Here is a 21280-nt window from a genome sequence, read left to right as displayed (position 1 = left end):
CTCTGATGATGTGTTTGATTTTGACTGAAGGTCCCAATTTCAGTAAACTCTTACTGGGTCAGTCGTCCCAGCCCAGGACCAGGCTGGCCGTCGCTGACTTGGCTAAATGCTTAATATTTATAGTTACTCATGTTTCTATTAAAACTATAGTGAACTTGCAACAGCAATAAAACCCTGTCCTATGCACCGTCCTATAGTCTATTTAAAAAGATCTGAGTCACCCACCTCAAAACAAATAGTCCGATGGCCAAATTCGCCGCTGCCTCTGCTGCTGGACTCATTATGTAAACTCACCCACTGTTCAAACATGCTGCTGCAGTGAACCTCCCCCTCTTGTGCACAGACACACTGTGGCACGCAGGTGGACAGCAGAGAGACGGTCTACCTGGACATGGATCACCTGGTACTGCTGCTGCTGCTGTGGAGCTCAGGTAGGACTCTGCTCAAAGTGCTGACGCTGAAGTCAGCTTCCGATTCTGCAGTAAAGGGAAAAGTTAAGGGAAACTGAGCTTTCGTTGCTGAGTGACCGATCCTCAGTGTTTTGCACCTTTTTTGAAATGTAGGCTAACCCACATTAGACAAGGTCCAGATCAAAATCCACTGTGGCTAGAGCTGCCAAATCTGGGCTAGATTTCCCCAGAGAGGGTAAATATTCTTTAAAACACAGTTTCATCTTTGTGAAAATGAAAAATGGGCGTTCCAGGAAAACATTCCTCTTTCCATACCTGGAGTGATGAGGCATTATTCCAAGGCATGAATGCTGACCTTTGCTTATGTATTTGTTGTAGTTTATTACAGAGTGAAACCAGATCAAACCAAACTGCACCTAGAGCTGTAAAATGAGCAGAATCTGTTGCATTTAGGTGGTAGTATTGGGTATTTGGATGTAACTTCCAGTGGAGGTGCAGCAATTATGTTGACGCCTGAATTTGATGTCTGTACTCATTACATAGTAAATACATAATATAGACAGTATATACATACGTCATATATAAATATAATCAGAGGGTATTCAGATCCTCCGTTACTACTCCATGTGACCTCGTTACATTGTTAGTAGCTTGAAAAGAAAGAAAAGCATGCAGCGCACTTGAGTGGAGCAGCATTTAAAAAACAAATGTAAAACTGATAAAGCCGACTCGGCAAGAATCAACTTCTCACAGCTGATGCGACACCGGCATACGCAGTGGTAGTGATCAAGTCACCCCAGCGCAGAGTATTTATGTGCAGCCTACAACTTTGATGAGAGGATGAAGAGGGACTGTCCGTCTGGGCATGAGAAGAGAGAAACACTCACTGAGAGTGAACAGAGGGACTAGCAGTCAGGTGAACACATGTTGTTGCAAGTGGAAATGCATTCATATGCACATGCACTAAATTAAACTTGCGCATTTCAGCAAGAAACATGTGTGGGGCCAGTCCAGACAGAGATGTGATGGCACTCCTCACAAGCGCACATCATTTGAAAACAAGACAGGGATTATCTGTCTGTAAGTGAAGGTTTAGTTAGAACTCTGGACTAATGCAAGATGGAAAGCTTTGAATTTACAATGACTGCTGACTTTTAAAATGTTTATTAGCGGGGCAGACCCCTTAGGAAAGCAAAATCCAAGATGAGATCTCATAGTTGGTTCCTTCTTTTCTCCTAGACACAAATGAGCTGCCCTTAATACCAAGGTCAGACCAAATGCTTTTTCTTCTACTTCTCAAATTCATCTCAGGAGAAACAACCATCTAAAATCTCATTTATGTCTGACTGATCAAAACAAGAGATCTATAACTGATCTTAAATAAGTCTAATTTAAGTCTCCTAAACAGGGGCGTTTCAAGGCTCTTGAAACATTGGGGGCTTAGCCCAGCCCAGAAATCTTTCATGTTTTCACCTGTCCCCCCCTGAGGCTACCCCCTTTAGACCGTCTGACAGACACAGAGCCCGTCTGGGACTGTAGCACACTCAATGAGACGAGCACACTGATCTTCATCAGAGGAAGAAAACGGAAACTGAAAACACTTGTGATCAGACAGCAATATCACCACAGTTCCACACAAATGTTCACTTCTGCACTTCTGATAAAGTGCAGCTCACAGCCGCTTTAGAGGGAATAAAACAGTGTCACAGCGAGGGGGACAGAGACAGCAGGACACAGAGCGTCAGGGGTCATAATATTCTCTCACTACTGTGCGGCGACTGATAACCGTTTGTGTTAATACACTGACTTGAAACTGACCGAGAACATTTATATTTTAATACACTGATTACTATTTTGCAATTCAGAAGTCGCGGAGAAGTCCTGAAGCTGTGAGCAATGCGCTCTCTCACTCTCGTGCTCTTTCTAAATGCAGGCAGTCTGAGTAACGGTGGTGGTGGGGGGGTCATATACATACGTGAACTTCAAACAAAATATATCAGTTATTGCGAGTAGCCTCTGCTCTTTGAAGAGCTGCGAGACAGGCTTTGTCATGAAGAAAATTGCATATTAACATGGAAAATATTTTTGTTGCTGTTGTTGAGTTACATTCGGGGCTACAGTCAAAACATCCGGGGATAAAGTCCCTGAAAAATGACCTGGCAACGCCGTTGCTCCTGAACATTGGACCATGTGATCAGAGAAAGAGCTCAAAGAAATCTCAGCTATGAATCCTGGGATCTCATGATTCTTCTCAAATATGTCAAATTTTTCTCATAGTGGCCTCAGGCGCAAAACACTCATCTCTGTCTTACTCTGATCAAAAGATTCTCATCTACAATATCATGAATCAGTGTAATTTCAGTCTCCAGAATGTGGATCAGAAAAAAACCTCCAAGATATTTCTCAGTTTTGTCTTAGTGACCCAACTTATTTTACTTATGTCAAATGTAGAGGTGGAGTATTTTCTTTTTATGGAGGTTTGTACTTTTACTCCCCTTAATTTCAAATACTTATTGTATTTATTGTTAATTATCTTTTATAAGTTACAATGAAAAAAAACAAAACAAAACATTTTGACATTGAAAATATTGCACTTTCAAATGTAATGTTTTCCAGTTTGTTAAGGTAGTCACATCCAGCATAACTGGATAACACCCAATACTTTGACATGATGTTAAGAGATTAATTCATTAAGGGCCGAATGCACACAAGAACTGAGAAGTACATTCACTATGGAATACTTTTATACCTTTTACTTACGTAGAATTTTGAGGACATTACTTGTAGATATGGTATTTCTCCACTTTAAAGGAAAATTGGTCTTGTGTTCTCTGTTTAGTCTTGTGTATTGCCTTGTTCATCTACTGGTTCTGTTTAGCTCTGCATCTCAGCCCTGTGTCCTTGTTGTGCCTCAGTTCATGTCTTAGTGTTTACTTTTGGTCTGTGTCCTTGGTTGTTCTGGGTTAACCCTTTATAGGGCACTCATTGAAATATTTGGAAATTCTAAACTTTAACTTCAATTTTTTTTCATCTTTGCATTGCAAATCAGTCAGTGAAGTTACCATATATGAGCACTTGCCTGTCTAGGGTAAAATAAATTACAGAGAGTGAATTTTAAAAAATATGAGAAAAACACACAAACTGCAAGGAACATTTATTTAGAGACATCTCTTTCTTGAGGTACTGGCATGACTGTCATACAAGAAAAACACACATTCAACAAATACACATACACATAACATTCAGTTCAGAACCGTTTCTGGAACTGATAACAAGACCACTTTTTACAACAGTAACAGTCAAAACATTGGCAAATAAGAAGTAAATAAATAATAAAATTGGCAAAGAAATTGTAAATAATTAATAATATGTGAAACAAACTTTATAATTGATCAAAGAAAAATAAATAATAAATAAATACTTGATGAATACAAAATAATTCTAAACAACAAATAATATTTCAGCAGCCATGAGGATCATGGTTAAAAATAAAACACAATTTGTTAAAAAGTGCATGTATAAAAACTATAAGAACATGTTTTTCTCCTGAGGAACAAATACTGACCACCTTCATAGACCATTTAGGAACATTGCATGATGAACTCATTTCTTCTCGTGTCAGTCCAGTTCAGGCCATTTCAGTCACTTAGGCAGCTGCTTCATGGTACTTGACACAGCAGTTACGCTCAGCATTGAGGCACAGATGGAGCTGGCAGACCCTGCAGAGAAGGTTTGACCTCACGATGTTACCCTTCCTGCTGCATTGCTTGCAGGTCTGGCGGCTTTTGCTGTAGACAGGGGCATGGAACAGGGACTTTGATTTTATGTACTGCCTCAGGTTGCCAGCAGTCTTGCCTTTGTAGGCAACCATCACCTCATCAACAGACTGCTTGGGAGTCTCTGGCTCTTTTCTGAAGGCAGTAACCAGATAGTTGAACAATGGCCAGACTTTGAAGAAGCGATCATTGTTACCAGGGATCTGAGCATTGTTGATGTTATTGAAGTGGACAACCCTCTTCAATAACGTGAAGCACTTGGATGACATCAGGTTTGCAACTTGTGAGACCCTGGTCTCTATTGCCCAGTAGTCATCAACGGAGGGCAGCTCAGCAATCCCCATGTAGATGAGTATAGCCACAAAGTTCATAATTTCATCCTCAGTGGTGGCAAAGGTGGTGTTGATGGTTATCTGGGTTGCATATAAGTTGGTCTGATATGTTATGTGCGAGATTACTTTGTGACTGAAGTACCTGCTGAAATAATCAAATGGACTTTGGATGAAGTCAGGGGGAATATGCTGGTATTCAGGCAGGGGTGGGTTGTCCAGGTCAACTTTCTTCCAGAGGGTTCGCTGGGGTTCTGGCTTCCTTTTTTTGGCTGGAGATCCTCATTTTCATCAAGGTCCTCATCTACAAGCACCTCCACTGCAGGCCGCACGCACTTCCTTTTGGCAGAAGGGCCATCGATGTCCAGGTTGTGGGTGGGTGGAAGGAAGTCGTGATCTGCCTCATCATTGTCTTCTTCCTCTGAGCTATCATCATCGCTGATGGCAGGGTTTACGGGAACAACAACGGGATCCGTCTTCCCATAAAATAGCCGAGCAGACAGCTGCAAAAGGAATATGCTTTTCAGTCAATATTAAACCAACTCTGATTTATTTGTTGAGGAAAACAGTAACAGTGTAATGTAGATCTAATAGGAAAAGAGTATTGACATAGAAAATATAAAAACACAATAAAAACAGAAAATACAATTATAATTATTGTTAGTACCACTTATATTTGCTCATAATTGTGTTTTATTACAAACCAATATTCAGTAATTAAAATCAATTCACACAGTACTGGGCCTCACACTAACAATAAGCACCTGTGTATCCCATTTAACTATAATAAAAAAACATACATTCATAAGGCATATGTCTAAAAATGGACATTTGTGCCACTCATGCTAGTCTTAGGTGAACGGGGCATATGATCAAATATGGTGCATTTAGTTTTAAGCCAAACATTAAGCTAATTTTTACAAATGCTATGCAAATAACAACAATCTTAATCTTTAACACAACTATTCAACCAAACCATGTTTAGTTATGATGTTATTACTATAGCTGTGGGAGAAGCCAGGTTCAAAAAAGCAATATTTATGATTTCTGCAAGATGGCTGTGTTTGAGATGCTCCAGGCCACAGCTGATTAGTCAGATGCCTTGATGTCAATATCTGTGAGATAGCTTGATCTCCCCTGATTGGCTGAGAGAAAACCACATGACTCTACAACTCCAAATGCGAGGTTTCTGCCTCTTAAAAAGGAAGTTTTTCCTTGCCTCTGTCGCCTAGTGCTGCTCTTGGTGGGAACTGTTGGGCTTCTGTAAATAACATCACAGAGTACGGTCTAGACCTGCTCTTTATGAAAAGCGCTGTGAGATAACTGTTGTTGTGATTTGGCGCTATATAAATAAAATTGAATTGAATTGAATTGAAGTGCGGAAGTGAAATATGGTTACTTGCCCCATAACTGCCTCTCTGTTGCCCCCTGTTGTCTCTGCCTACCTGCCGGTCTCTGTTTCCCTGCTGTCTCTCTGCCTCCCTTGTTAACCTGATCCGAGTCACCTGTGTTGCTCCCTCCCAGCTCGTTAACCCATGTGTGCATATATACTTGTTTGTTCAGTCTGTGTCTGGTCATTGTATTCTCATGTGTAGTGTGTTACACTCGTCGTGTGTTTGGAGGAATGTTCTGTCTTATTCTGGATTACCTGCCTGTTTTGTACCTAGTACCTAGTTCCAGTGCTGTATGGATTTGGCTTTATTTTGGAAGTTTGAATAAACCCCTGAACTGTACCTCTGCCTTGGTGTCTTGCGTTTGGGCTCTCACCTCCTCTGCGCTCACCACCTCCGAATCGTGACAATATCTTTTTGAAATAACTCCATTCTGAATTGTTGCTCATAACCCCCTTAGGAGAAAAGGATGAGATGAAGAGAGATTGAGGTTTTGAGACTTAGACAAATGGATACTGAATTGAGATTACAATAGGATAAAAAGAAGTAACAGATGAGATCTCATCATTGTCTCTTTATTATTATTATTTTACCAGAGAAGAGCTCTTAAACATTGGACTTTCAACTGCTCATACTATTCCACCGCTCTTTATTGACCCTGGAACTTTCCTTATTAGTTGGAGGAGCGGCAGCTCTGTTTGGGATCATTTGGAAACGGCACAGGGGAAAACGTGCAGGCTCGCTGGTTAAGCTGAGACAGCGGGGAATTCACACTGCGCTGCCTTCGCTTCACCTGGCGAATGTCCGCTCTCTGGCCAAGAAAATGGACGAACTGCTGCTCCTCAACAGAACTAACTTGGACTTCTGCAGATCTGCTGCCCTCTGTCTCACCGAATCCTGCTTCACCGAGCGCATCCCGGACAGCGCACTTCACCTACCGGGATTTAATCTCATCCGCGCGAGGGGGAGCTCACGGGAAAAACACGGGGAGGCGGACTGTTTCTAAATAAACGAAGGTTGGTGCACAGATGTCACAGTGTTGAAAAAATCATGCAGGCCAGAGACATAATTTATAAACTGTAAACCGCTTTATTCACCGCGGTTGTTTTCCTCGTTTGTTCTGGTCGCTGTTTACATTCCACCTCAGGCCTGTTAGTGAGGCGTTACTACACCTGGCCGACCAGATAACTAACGTGGAGAAAAAACACCCAGACTCCCTGCTCATTGTTCTTGGGGACTTTAACAAAGCAAACCTCAGCCATGAACACCCAAAGTACAGACAGCATAATAAGTGTCCCACCAGGGACACTAACACACTGGACCACTGCTACACAACATTAAAGGACGCCTATCGCTCTGTCCCCCGTGCAGACTTGAGACTCTCTGATCACTGTCTGGTTCATCTTATCCAGACTTACAGGCAGCGACTGAAATCTGCTAAACCTGTTGAAAAAACTGTGAAAAGATGGACCAACGAGTCAAAGCTGGAGTTACAGGCCTGCTTTGACTGCACTGACTGGAGTGTTTTTGAGGCTGCAGCCGCTGACCTGGACGAACTAGCCGACACTGACATCTTATATCAGTTTTTGTGAGGACGTGTGTGCCGACTAAAACCTTCCGCACATACAACAACCAAAAACCCTGGTTCACAGCGAAACTCAGGCAGCTTCGTCAGACCAAGGAGGCCTTCAGAAGTGGGGACAGAGTCTTGTACAACCAGGCCAGGAACACAATGACTAAGGTCAAAGTTGCAAAGAGATGCTATGCTGAAAAGCTAAATAACAGCTTCCCAAGACAGAAGATCTGGAAGGCTCCTGGACCTGACGGTGTCTCACCATCCTGCCTGAAAATCTGTGCGGACCAGCTGGCCCCCATCTTCACACAGATCTTCAACAGATCACTGGAGCTGTGTGAAGTTCCCTCCTGCTTCAAATGCTCCACAGTCATCCCGGTCCCAAAAAAACCCTCCATCTCTGGACTGAATGACTACAGGCCCGTCCCCCTGACATCTGTAGTCATGAAGTCCTTTGAAAGACTGGCCCACCTGAAGGACATTACAGGCCCCCTGCTGGACCCCCTGCAGTTTGCCTACAGGGCTAACAGGTCAGTGGATGATGCTGTCAACTTGGGTCTGCATCACATCCTGCAACACCTCGACTCTCCAGGGACACATGCAAGGATCTTATTCTGAGCAAAAGCTTTTTCCTCTGGGAAAAACTTCTTGCATCATTGCTTAAAGATCTAAAGATCTAAAATCTAGATTTTATAAGTTATTTCAAAAAGGAGTGGGCAATATTTATGGAAACTACTGACCTGCCAGGAATTTCGCCATGTCTTCTTTGGGAGGCAGCAAAAGCAGTTATGAGAGGTAAAATAATCTCCTATTCATCATACAAAACAAAGAAATAGAGATCTTGTGAATTAGAGCTAGAACAAAAAATAAAAACATTAGAAACTACCCTTGCTGCCTCCCCACAGGAGCACATGCTGAATGATCTGAGAAAATTAAAACTTGAATTAAATGAAATAATTGATAAAAGACCCAATTTCAGTTGCAAAGACTACGCTTGGAGAACTTTGAACATGGCAATAAATCCAGCAGATTCTTAGCCAACCAATTGAAATTGAATAAAGATAAAATAACAATTTCCTTCTTAAAGGACTCAGCTGGGAATATGACTCAACCCAGAAGAAATCAACAATGCATTTAGAGATTATTATAAAAACTTATATACATCACAAATTGACCCATCTAGCTCTAACATCAATGCATTTCTGAACAATATAGATTTGCCAAGGTTAGATGATGATCAGATCAGGGCTCTGGATTCACCTGTTTCAATGGCTGAACTCCAGGAAGCTCTCTTACATATGCCGAATAATAAAGCCCCTGGGCCAGATGTTTTTTCGGCTGAATTCTATAGGGAATTCTGGGAAATACTTGCGCCCACATTCTATAGGATGGTTATGCAAATTAGGGGTAACATTTTGTAAGGAAATTAAAATTTCCAAAATGCCATTCATCAGTTCCAGCATCAAATATCATACCTGCTTTAAAAGCATTAACATAAGCACTTCCCTGGCAGCTTGGTGGGAACTTCTCAACATATTTGGGTCTTCTCCTATCCCATGCAGACTTACTCCAAGCATGTAATTCAAGGCAGTAACTTTATTCCATTCCAGGATCTAGTGGCACAATATGGCGCTATAAGCAATACTAGATTTCTTTAATTTCAACAGTTTAAATCCATAATTCAGGCAGATTTAAGGATGACATAATGAACTTAGATCTACCTCCAATGGTAACAGACTTTCATAAACTCTCACCCCCAAAACTATTATCAAAAATATACATGTTTTTGTTAAAAACAGAGGGTTCAATCTCTCTCCCATTCTTAAAGTGGGAGACAGATCTATGCATTAGTCCAGACCAAAACTTCTGGATGCAGATATGTTTAAATATCTTTAGCATGACTACAAATCCCAATCTACAACTTATACAGTATAAAACTCTCCATAGAACACACTATACTGGACAAAGGATGTTCAGAATGGGTCTTATGCAGTCAAACATCTGCGGAACTGCTCAGGTAACATATCAGAGTTACATGCATGCTATGTGGCAATTTACACCTGTTCAAATGTTCTGGAGGAAGATATGTGAAGACCTATCGATATGGCTAAGTTACCCCGTCCCAGTTTCCCCATCACTCTGCGTGCTGGGGGACCTAAGTGACATTAGTATAGAGGTTGACACATCATACATGCTTCTCACTGCCTTATGCATCGCCAAGAAAACTATCCTCATGAACTGGAAGGCCAAAAAGAATATAAGTATCACCCAATATAGAGAATGTCTGCTATAAAAAAATATATTATATATACAAATCTCCCCTGCGCAACGTGTTATTTAGCTGTTGTGTGACGTTGGTTGGATTGGTAGTGGGGTGATGTTGGTTGGCTCACCTGTGTGTCACGGCTGGCATGCGTGCTTGTTGGGGGCGTCAGGTGCGGGCCGGACTGGGCTGGTGTGTGGCTCTGTCCTGTGTGCATGCTGTACATCCTGATGATTGTATTTCGGTTTTCTGAGGGGTCTGGCTGGTTTTTGGGGGGGTGGGGGAGATGGGGTTGACCGGGTGGGTTGCGGGCTGGTCCTTTTTTTTTGGCTGGTTGGGGGGTGTTTGGGGAATTTCGGTGCTCGGATTGGATGCTTGGTGGCTGTACAGGGGCCGGCAGGTTGCTGTGCATTTGGAGGGTGGGGCCGCTTTATTGGTTACCCAAATGTAAATGTAAGGGTCATTGTTACAGAAAAACAAGTTTTAAAATATACTAAAATGTACTTTTCCACCTCACCCGCTCCTTAGTCATCTTTCTGCATGCCAATGTCATGTACACATGTGACGTCAGAGTTGCCTTTCTGTTTACCTTTTTAGTTTCAGACTGCGACCTTCAGCCTTTGCTGTAGGAATAATTAACTTCCTTCTCTAGAGCCAAATCTCATATATTTAAAACTCCATACAAGAGATACAAGGATGCAAAACAGAAAAGAAAAAGAAAAGCATAGTACTTTCATACTGTGAGGCTAAGCATTCAATGATCTTCACTCTTAAAGCAAAGCATTTTACTAAACGGCCTGTAGGCAGTCAAGCTGTTCTAAAGGCCCCTTATTGTCAGAACCGGTGTCACTTCTTCACACTTTTCTCGTTCTCATGTCAAAGCTCGATCATAAGAAACAAAAAATCTGGACCTCACTAATATGTGAAACCCCGTTTACAGCCCTGGTACAAACAAGGTCCAACAAACTGGGTCTAAGGCAGGCCCCTTTGAATGTCCCCCGACAGCCGCACCCTTATCATCATTGTGAGAAGAGCTGGGATGCAGGGCTGTAAGGCATCAGTCGTATTTATCACCGCTCACCGTGTCACGGTCTATCCATGACCAGTCTTGTGAGTGTGTTGTGGTTTGGCCAGTCTCTCTGTGTGTGGTGTGGGTGTGGTCTTCCCAGGTTCCTGGCTCTCAGCACACCTGCTGACTATCTGCCAATCAAGCCCTGGCTTAAAGACTCCGTACACCTGAATGTCAGTGCCAGATTGTTGTTCTCACTTCAGTGGTAACTACGCAAGCCAACCCTCTTGAGGACGTCTAATGATTTACCGTGTTTTTGTGAAAGAACCTAGAGTAACGTGTTATTCTCTGTCTGCTTCAGCGCCTGGGATCTCCGTTTGCTACACCATTTGCCACTCCGCCCGCCACGCCAAGGCCACCACTACTGGACCTCTATTCAACCACGCTATCTTCGCTCCCGCAGTCCAGCTCCGGATCATTCGCCAACACTATTCCACTCATTGTCTATATTATCACTAAAACCCTCTTCCGAACCTCACTCGCTGTCTCTGTGCTCCTGAGTCCTAACCGCAACCGACGTAACACACCGCCTGCAGTGTCGGCCAGAACACTACTTAATGCAGGTATGGTTCAACATGATTGTAGGCGAGGCAAGTTTATTTGTATAGCAAATTTCAATAACAAGGTAATTCAAAGTGCTTTAAATAAAAAAATAAAAGCAACAGGGAATTATAAAAAAGTTTTAAAAGTTAAATAGAAAATAAAAACAGGCAGGTCTCCCACCTTTGCTTATTTTACTCCTTTGATTCCCTATCTCCCACTCTATCCCCCCTTAGTTAACTGTTAACTGAGGATCAGCCGTGTGAGATGGTAGAATCAAAAGAGCACTCTAAGCTTTTTAAATAGTGTTAATATCTAAAAACAAAGAAAGAAAACAGGACAGTAAAAGTTACAGTGCAGTGTAAGTTATCAATCTACTAGTTTAAAAAAAAAAAAAAAAAAAGGCTTCAGTCTTAATTTAAAAGAACTGACAGTTTCAGCAGACCTGCAGTTATCTGGGAGTTTGTTCCAGATATACGGAGCATAATAACTGAACGCTGCTTCTCCTTGTAGATTTGGCTCTGGGGACAGAAAGCAGACCTGCCCCAGACGACCTGAGAGGTCTGGATGGTTCGTAACGAAGCAGAAGATCAGAAATGTACTTTGGCCCTAAACCATTTAGTGCTTTATAAACTAACAGCAGGGTTTTGGAATCAATTCTTTGATATACAGGAAGCCAATGTAAAGACCTCAGAACTGGAGTGATGTGATCCACCTTTTTGGTCTTAGTGAGGACTCGAGCAGCAGCGTTCTGAATCAGCTGCAGCTGTCTGATGGATTTCTTAGGGAGCCCTGTAAGGACACCAGTACAGTAGTCGAGTCGACTGAAGCTAAATGCATGGATAAGTTTTTCCAGGTCCTGCTGAGACATAAGTCCTCTAATCCTTGATATATTCTTCAGGTGATAGTAGGCTGAATTTGTAATCGTCTTTATTTGACTCCCTAGATTCAGGTCTGAGTCCATGACTACACCAAGATTTCTGGCTTGATTTGTGGTTCTTAACTTTACCGACTGAAGCTGAGCACTGACTTTCAATCGTTCTTCCTTTGCTCCAAAAACAATGACTTCAGTTTTATCCTTGTTTAATTGAAGAAACTTCTGGCACATCGAATCATTGACCTGTTCAATACAGTTACTCAGCACTTGTATGGGATCATAGTCCCCTGGTGAAATGGTTATGTAAATCTGTGTGTCATCTGCATAATTATGGTAACATTTTGTTGTTTTCATAATCTGAGCCAGTGGAAGCATGTAAATGTTAAACAAGAGGTCCCAGAATGGAGCCTTGGGGAACTCCACATGTAATTTTTGTCAGCTCAGATGTGTGGTTGGCTAAAGACACAAAGTAGTCCCTGTCCTTTAAGTAGGATTCAAACCAGTTTATTACTGTGCCAGAAAGTCCAACCCAGTTTTCAAGTCTGTCTAGTAATATGTTGTGGTCGAATGCAGCACTGAGATCCAGTAATACTTAGACTGAAATTCTGCCACTGTCAGTGTTTAAATAGATGTCATTGACGACCTTAACAAGAACCGTCTCAGTGCTGTCGAAAACCTGACTGGAAGACATCAAAACAGTTAGTGCCAAGAAAGCACTAAGCTGTTGAAAAAGCTTTTTCAATGAATTTACTTAAAAATGGGAGATTTGATATGGGCCTGTAATTGCTCACTAGTAACTTGTCTAGATTGCTCGTTTTTAAGAGTGGCTTAATGTCTTCAGTTTTCAGGGCCTGTGGGGGGAGAAAAAACCTGAGAGGAGAGACATGTTGACAATTTGTAGTAGATCTGAGGCCATGCATTTAGAAACATATTTGAGAACCTGTTGGCAGAATATCAAGGCAGCATGAGCAGGATTTCAGATGTTGTATTATGTCCTCCAGGTTTTTATGTTTAATAGAATCAAATTGTCTCATGCTATATGAATTGTTAAGTGGACACAGGGATGGGACATATCCTGTTACTGATATAGAGGCACTGATTGCTTGTCTTTTGTCTGTGAAGAAGGAGGCAGATTCATTGCAGGCCCTGGTGGATAGAAGTTCAGAGGCTACAGACACAGCAGGGTTGGTTAGCCTGTCGACCGCAGCAAACGGGGCACGTGCATTATTAGTGTTTTTGGTGATGATGTCAGAGAAGGACCGCCTTGCATTTCTCAGTTCTAAATTATAAATGCGAAGTCTCTCTTTATAGATGTCAAAATGAACCTGGAGATTTGTTTTCCGCCACCTGCGTTCAGCTTTTCGACACGCTCTTTTTTGAGTTCTAACCAGCGTGGCATTTCTCCATGGAGATCTTCTCTTACCAGAGACCACCTTCACCTTGGCTGGAGCAATGGCATCAATAACATTTGTAATTTTAGAACTGAAATTATCTACAAGCTCACTGACTGAGACCTGTGAGAGAGCGGGTGTCAAGGAGAGAACCTCAATAAATTTTTCACTAGTGTTTTCAGTGATTACCTCTGTTTGTGTGCACGCAGACAGCACTCTCAAAGAAAACACAGGAATGATCAGAGAGAGCAACATCAGTCACCACAACCTTGGAAATATTCAGACCCTTGGAGATGACCAAGTCCAAAGTGTGCCCCTTATTGTGCGTGGGCTCCGTCACATGCTGGTCCATAATTATCAAGAACACAACACAGTTCTTTAGTCCCTCTGTCCTGGGGGTCGTCAACATGGATGTTAAAATCACCAACAATAACCACACAGTCAAAGTCAATACAGATTATAGACAGCAGTTCACCACAGTATTTACATCTTTTTGCATTGGAGGGAGTCATTAAACAAAATGGCAACTCCACCTCCTCTCTTATGCACTCTAGCTTCACTCATAAAATTGATGTAGGGAGGGGTAGACTCGATAAAGACAGCTGCACTGTTATCTTGTTTTCGTGCCAAAGACCTGACGTTTAACAAAGCTAATTTTAGTTTGTTAAAAACATTATCTGGCCCACTTTTTTCGACAGGCTGCGGCTGACGAGGAATTACTACTAAATTTGCAGGATATGTTGAGTGCTTCCTGTTCAACACATTCAGCATGCTTTTTCTGTTACCTGTCAAGACAGGGATGGAGAAGACTACCAGCACATTGGGGCCCGTCTTGTCCTGGGAAGAGTCATGAGTGCTATTTTCCTTGCAGCCTGGACCCAGCACATATCAGACAGAACTTACTTTTATTTGTGACACGTGTCAAACCTGGAGGACTAGTGGTAGAGGTGGACGGTGAGGGGGGTTATTATTATTAATGTCCACTTTCAAGACTTCAGACTGTTGCTTCACAACATCATTGGTTTCGATGTGCAGTGTGATGTTTTTCACAGTAGGAAGTTCAGTCACGATACGCAGGACACCGTATCCTTCAGAAAGCAGAGTATTTTGGTGTTCTTACTGCACATGCTTCTTACGTCGTTTACAGCAGTTTGAGGCCCAGTCGTTTTCTCTGTCGTTTCCTAGCTTTCTCTGCAGCCTTTTACTTTCTGATTTACTCTCAGTCCTTAGCCTTCTGTGTGAGGATGGGAGGTTATCCAGGTCATCAGACGGAGATCCAGGGTCCTGCAGCAGTGGTGAAAATCTGTTCTGCTGTTGCACACTCGGTTGTTGGGGAGTTTTGTTGCTAACTCTACCTTTCGCAGCTGTCCACGGCTGTGTCCTACCATGAATAGGGGTTGAAGAGGCGCTCTGCCTGGATGATAATGCAGGCCAGCCAGTCTCAGGGTGCTGGGTTCTGCCTGTTACTCGTCCTCGATTTCCCAAGGAAATGATTTACTCTTAGTCTTTGCACCAAGAGCGTTCCAGGGAGGACTCCCACTTTCAGATTTATTACCTGGTACACAAGCCTCCTGCTTCTTGGTAGTCTTGTTGGTGTGTGTGGTTTCTGTCAACAACAATACTCTTCAAATATACAGTACATCATACAGCACTCCTATCATTATCTGAACAGGAATGTATAAGAACATACTGTCGAATGTGGGTTCTCTCTCTGTGCTCCAGCTTCCTCCCACCATCCAAAGACATGCAGACTAGCTTAATTGGTAACTCTAAATTGTTCTTAGGTTTGAATGTGAGTCTTAAGGCTGAAAGACAACACAACTTTCAGCGTCAGCCAATGGCCATGCTGCTCAGATTACACAACTTGCTGTCTTGTGACGGGAGTCTTGAAGTCGTTGATCGGTGACCACGTTTTGTAAAGATGACACACATGAAATGTGAAACGGGAAATGATGCGAACCTACAGACAAAACAGCTGTTTGTTATTATAAAGACAAAGAATCTGCGTGAAAGGATTAGCTCACACAGGTAGCAGGGATTGTCTGAGCAACAGAGAGAGCTGGAGGGGAGTAGTTTTTTGCAGTGAAAAAGTAGCTGCCTGCTCTCATTGGCTGGATGTCGAGTTGGCCGACTCCTCCAGATATCTGGCATGCTAGATATCTGGCATGCGTCAGTGGTGTGTCATTGTGTAGACACACAAAAATCATGTAGTGTAAGCCTTGGCTTTAGTGTTTGTCTGTGACTGTATGCCCTGCGGTGGACTGGCGACCTGTCCAGGGTGTACCGTGTACACATGATAAGCGGTTGATGATGGATGGATAGATGTCTAACATGCAATTTAAACCCCACGCCTATAATTAATGCCCTCTTAACAGCCTGGAAAACAGGGCTGGAAATGTGTGGTCTGACAGGAGACTGTACGGTCCTCCACGCAAACTCTGAGGCATGCATACACACATGAAGTGGAGAAAAGACAAACGGTGACTGATGGTGGAAAGGAGAAATAGTTTGAAATGGATTCTATTGTGTAAAATAAATCTAAATATTACCTCTGAGTATTCCAGGCTTTAAGCTTTACTGAATAAAAAAACTCCCGTGTGCAATTAAAAACATTATTTAATATAATTTGCTGCAGACACAAAAAGGATAGGATAATAAACACAAATGGAGATATCTGTCACTGTAATCATATTAACAATGCAATTTATTTTCATAAATAATGTGAACAGGATAATGGATTACATTTAAACTGATGCCGTTTTTGCTGCCTCACTTGAGCAAATACAAGTGCATAGTTACATAAATTGGTATCGGATGTTCGTTGTCATATCGAGTCAAACGATGTGTGCCATCATGTGGATGTAATGCACTGTTTGTAAAAACTTGTTACAGAAAATATAACATTAAGTAAATCTCTCAGTGTGCTGCTTATGTCATATTTCTCTTAACGCGTCAGCAGTCTCGTTCAGTGAGTGGACTGTGTGTAGCCTAAATAAATGTTTAACCACAAGTGAAATGTGTTTGGTTTACACTCTTTTGAAATGGGGGAATCCAAATTAGTACCTGGGTCATCCTGTCTTGCATATGTGTCCTCCTCCAAAATTTCCCTCCTTTTCTTCCTGCAGTCAGGATGTATTAATATTAATTAATTCCCTGACCATTTATAGGCAACTATGGGCTTATAAAGGGTCTGACATGGAGCTCGCTCACATACGCCACATTTAAAGATGATTGTGATTTATAAAGTGAAATCAGCATAGGACACATTTCCTGTGTTCTGCACATACGCAACCTATGGACAGTTTTAAAAATGAGACCTCCGGGTCTTCAGGTGCATTGTTACATTTAGCTGATGCATTTATCCTAAGCGACTTACAATTGCTATACAGGTCACACTCCTCTGGAGCAACACATTGGTGTCTCACAGTGGACTCGAACCCGGGTCTCTCTCACCACTGTTCCATCACCACCAGACAGGCATGGGTGCATCACTTATGCTCCACATGTCAAAAGTGAGAAAACGAGGACCTTTTCTTCATTTGTGAGCAAAAAGCAGCTTTTTGTCTTGTAGCTGCAGATTGAAGCAGCTGCAGTTCTTAACTTGCGTTTGTGCAGCTCTCACAGCATGAATCCACATACTGATTTCCGTCCTGATGAAATGAAGCTGAGCGAGCATACTTCACTGAATGCTGAGCTTTTCCTTTAACTCTACTGTATTTGAAGCAGTCTGCTGGCTGCTGTTCTGTGTATTCACATGTTCATCTCACCTACAGTAAACTGGTAAAATGACTCCAGAGGGAGTTCACTGAGATGTTTCTGTGCTGATGGAAAGTTCTTTACAAAACAACCTGAGTGTTTTTTCTGTCCAGTTACAGGACTCCAGGCTGAAGGACAACACACCTCAACAGGTAAAGAGAGACAGAAAAGAGAGAGAGAATCAAGGAAGCAGAATCAGCAGTAAAGTTTTAGTTTAGTCTCTTGAATTCACTTCTTTACTGATGACTCTCTGGTTTCTGTTCAGAGCCTGATGATGTCAGGTTGGTGGGAGGAGCCAGTCGCTGTGCAGGAACACTGGAGCTAAAACATCAGGGAGACTGGAGACCAGTGAGTTCCTTGGACTGGACCCTGAAGGCAGCAGCTGTTGTCTGTAGAGAGCTGGACTGTGGCTCTGCTGTTTCTGTAGGAGAGAGAAAGGAGTCCTCAGACAGACCTGTGTGGGAGATCAGGTCTGACTGTGTTCAGTCTGGATCTGCTCTGAGGGAGTGTGTAACATCATGTCTCTCTTCCTCCATCTTGGATGTCACCTGCTCAGGTAAGCCCATCAGTGATATCATCGATTGATTGATATCATTATTTCCAACATGTAAAAAAGAAAAAACAAAAGTAACAACAAATGGTGATTAAAATAGATAAACAACAAAGATCAAGCAGTTTGAAGGCTTGAGATTGTCTTTTCTCATCTGCATGAGATGCCCTGGGGTGTTGAGAAGCCCCACAGGGGCATCACAGGGGTGTGCCTAAACCTTAGTCAGTGAATATATGCATGTCCACCAGCTAACCCTACAGCTGTGCACATCAGCCGATGTGCTAACAGGTAGGGTTAGCCTGCTTTGTGTTGCAACGCACTAGCAAACTGCGGCATTTCATATGGATGGATATGGATCAAATACTTACGCGTTGTCTCATCTCAAAGCGTCAATTATTGAAGCCCTGAATTAGTTTGAGTTCATAATCTGCCACCTTCACAAATTGTCCTCTTATCCCGACCTATTCCAGTTTATCTATTAATATTTCATGATTTATTAGATGAAATGCTTTATTCAAATTGAGTTCGGTAAATTATGTTGACATGTTTATTCTGAATCCATATTGGCTGTCGGTGAGTCATTTATATTTTTCTATGAATTTGTCCAATCTGTCATGAAGAGGTTTTTTTTTTTTTTTTCTGGAGGTGTAATTTGTGGGTGTTTATCTCCGATTTTGTACAGAGGTATGACTTTTTGTTGTTTTCATTTGTTGGGGGAATTTACTAGTTAGAGAAACATTGAACTAGGGTTTCTTTCCATAGGATTAATATATCTATTTTTAAATAGCTGTATAATGGAGATTTTAGGTCAACTAAAAAAGCTTTCAAACAAAAAAGTCATCACCACCAGTATTCTTCTCATTTCATCAAAGGAATATTGGGGATAATTAACCTATCTAGTACAATTTCTAATAATACATTTTAGAATATTCCATTCACCTTTAATATTTTATTGTTATCCAATAGTTTACTATAATCTATTTTACAAGTTCTTGAGCGAGAATGTGTCGACCCAGTTTGTCACACACTCAGCATTTAGAATAACAGCGGACTGTCTCTGGCAGCCATGGCGGAGTCTGATGAGCTGCTCACTAAATCAGGTGCTGAATGCCCCAAGATATATATGTGTATATATGAAACATACATGTCTTCTGCTTCAAGAGGCCCCTGGGCCAAAGGAGAGAGTCCAGCCCCTATCCCTGTTAGAGCTGTTGGCGCATTTTCTAAGCAGGTTTTTCTTCTGGGTTCCAGATCTTCTTAGAACATTAAGACAGAATGAAAAGTGTTGAACTTGTTTGTGCGGAGAATAAAGATTGTGGAGTACCTGAACAGAGAAATCTGCAGATGATGTTGTGCTGTTGTTTGGAAACATGTTGAAAGTGTTCAGACGTGGAGAACAAGTGTGACAGAGTATTAAATGGAAATGTGCTGGTGAACTTGCTGCAGTCTGTGCTGGTAGAAAGATGTGTTCTGTTGTTAATGATGAACTGATGTTGGAGTTGTGCTGAGTCCACCTTGAATCACTGAATTGTTGTTTCATGACATGTTTTTCTTTTGTGTCTGCTGTCTTTATCTCTATTTCATCTTTTATCTCTCCAGACTCTGTCAGGCTGCTGGACGGGACTAGTCTGTGCTCAGGCAGACTGGAGGTGAAGTCTAACCAGAGGTGGTCCTCAGTGTGTGAAGCTGACTTTGACCAGCAGGATGCAGAGGTGGTCTGTAGGGAGCTTGGCTGTGGGGCTCCTTCAGTCCTCCAGGGGGCGCTCTATGGAGAAGTGGAGGCTCCGATGTGGACCAAAGAGTTCCAGTGTGGAGGCCATGAGTCTGCTCTCCTGGACTGTAGAAGCTCAGGCTCAGCTAGAAACACCTGCTCACCTGGAAAAGCTGTTGGACTCACCTGCTCAGGTAGAAGAGGAGCTGCAGCTTTGATTTGGTTCATTTCTGTTCTGATGAAACTCACTTTGTTTTACTGATGACTCTCTGGTTTCTGTTCAGAGCCTGTCAGGTTGGTGGGAGGAGCCAGTCCCTGTTCAGGAACACTGGAGGTGAAACAGGGAGACTGGAGACCAGTGAGAGAGTCTTTCTGGACCCTGAAGACAGCAGCTGTTGTCTGTAGAGATCTGGACTGTGGCTCTGCTGTTTCTGTGGGACAGAGAAAGGAATCCTCAGTCAGACCTGTGTGGTGGATCAGGTCTGACTGTGTTCAGTCTGGATCTGCTCTGAGGGAGTGTGTAACATCAACTTCCTCTTCCTTCATCCTGGATCTCACCTGCTCAGGTAAGTCAATCAGTGACATCATCTATGACATCTTGTATGACAGTGTTAGGTGCGTTTGACTTCATGTGGTTCCCGCGTAGCACTGACTTAATGTGATGCATGGTGCACACTGGTTAAAACTTTGTCCGACTTTTGCCAGCACTGCAAAATGTCACCATGTCACATGACATTGAAACCTTGTGGGAGCAAAAAGTTTGAACCACACCTCGCCAAGCAAACTGTCGTTCTGGACAGCCAGTCATCTCAAACGCACCTAATGTTTCCAATGTGTTTGTCTCACACAGGCCTTCCCTCTACTGGACTCTGAGTACTACCTCTTCCAAAAACATGCGCACACTCACCCACTAAAATTTGCATCGTGCATGTAGTCACTCTCCCAGTTTGGGGGTCACATCCCCCAGTGCCCTGACTACCACTGGCACCACTGTTGCTCTTACTTTCCACATCTTTTCTAGCTCCTCTTTCAGCCCTTGGTATTTCTCAAGCTTCTCGTGTTTCTTCTTCTTGATGTTGCTGTCGCTTGGAATTGCCACATCTATCACTACTGCCTTCTTCTGTTGTTTGTGTTTGTCAGTCTGGATCTTGAAGACCCACAGGATCTTAGCTCGGTCAATCTCAACTACCTTAGGAGGTGTCTTCCATTTTGACCTAGGGGCTTCCAGCCCATACTCATGGCAGATGTTCCTGTACACTATGACAGATACCTGGCCTTCCGGCCAGCATCTTACACCCTGTTATGTGCTGTATTGTCTCAGGGGCATCCTTGCACAGTCTGCACCTGTGATACTTATCTATGATCGCCAAACACTTCTCAATATTCGGGCCTCTGATGAGATGTACAAGATTTACTTAGAAGGCATGATTTGAGAGATTATTGGACTAGGAGTCCTCCTCCTTTCCTGGCGGATATACCAGCGCATCTGCGTCGTCCACCATGCGATATTCCCCGAAAAAAGCGCTTCAGGCGACAGGGAAAGCGTGGAGGTGTGCTGGTCAGATACAAGGCTTACCTTGCATCTGCGGACGGGACGTGTCCTTACAATGGATGCTACGCTCCTGCCGCACTGCGACTGCTGGA

The 21280-nt window shown here is 42.7% G+C and overlaps 1 protein-coding gene across 1 annotated transcript in view; it reads left to right on the top strand.

Moving 5' to 3' along the window:
* Positions 1–271: 271 nt before the first annotated feature.
* LOC119891504 (scavenger receptor cysteine-rich type 1 protein M160-like) overlaps positions 272–21280 on the top strand; it is a 1270577-nt gene continuing 1249568 nt past the window's right edge. Inside the window, exons 1-5 of the mRNA XM_038703207.1 lie at positions 272–431; positions 17495–17527; positions 17641–17931; positions 19525–19830; positions 19921–20202. Coding sequence (XP_038559135.1) covers positions 392–431; positions 17495–17527; positions 17641–17931; positions 19525–19830; positions 19921–20202 — 952 coding nt within the window. The 5' untranslated portion in view covers positions 272–391. The remainder of the gene's footprint in view (positions 432–17494; positions 17528–17640; positions 17932–19524; positions 19831–19920; positions 20203–21280) is intronic.

Source organism: Micropterus salmoides, unplaced genomic scaffold (assembly GCF_014851395.1).
Source record: "Micropterus salmoides isolate LMB-PRFRI ecotype aquatic unplaced genomic scaffold, ASM1485139v1 Ms_hic_scaffold_7, whole genome shotgun sequence".
NCBI classification, from domain to species: Eukaryota; Metazoa; Chordata; class Actinopteri; order Centrarchiformes; family Centrarchidae; genus Micropterus; species Micropterus salmoides.
The sequence above is the reverse complement of the archived record's forward strand: the minus strand, read 5'-3'. Positions and strand labels throughout refer to the sequence as shown.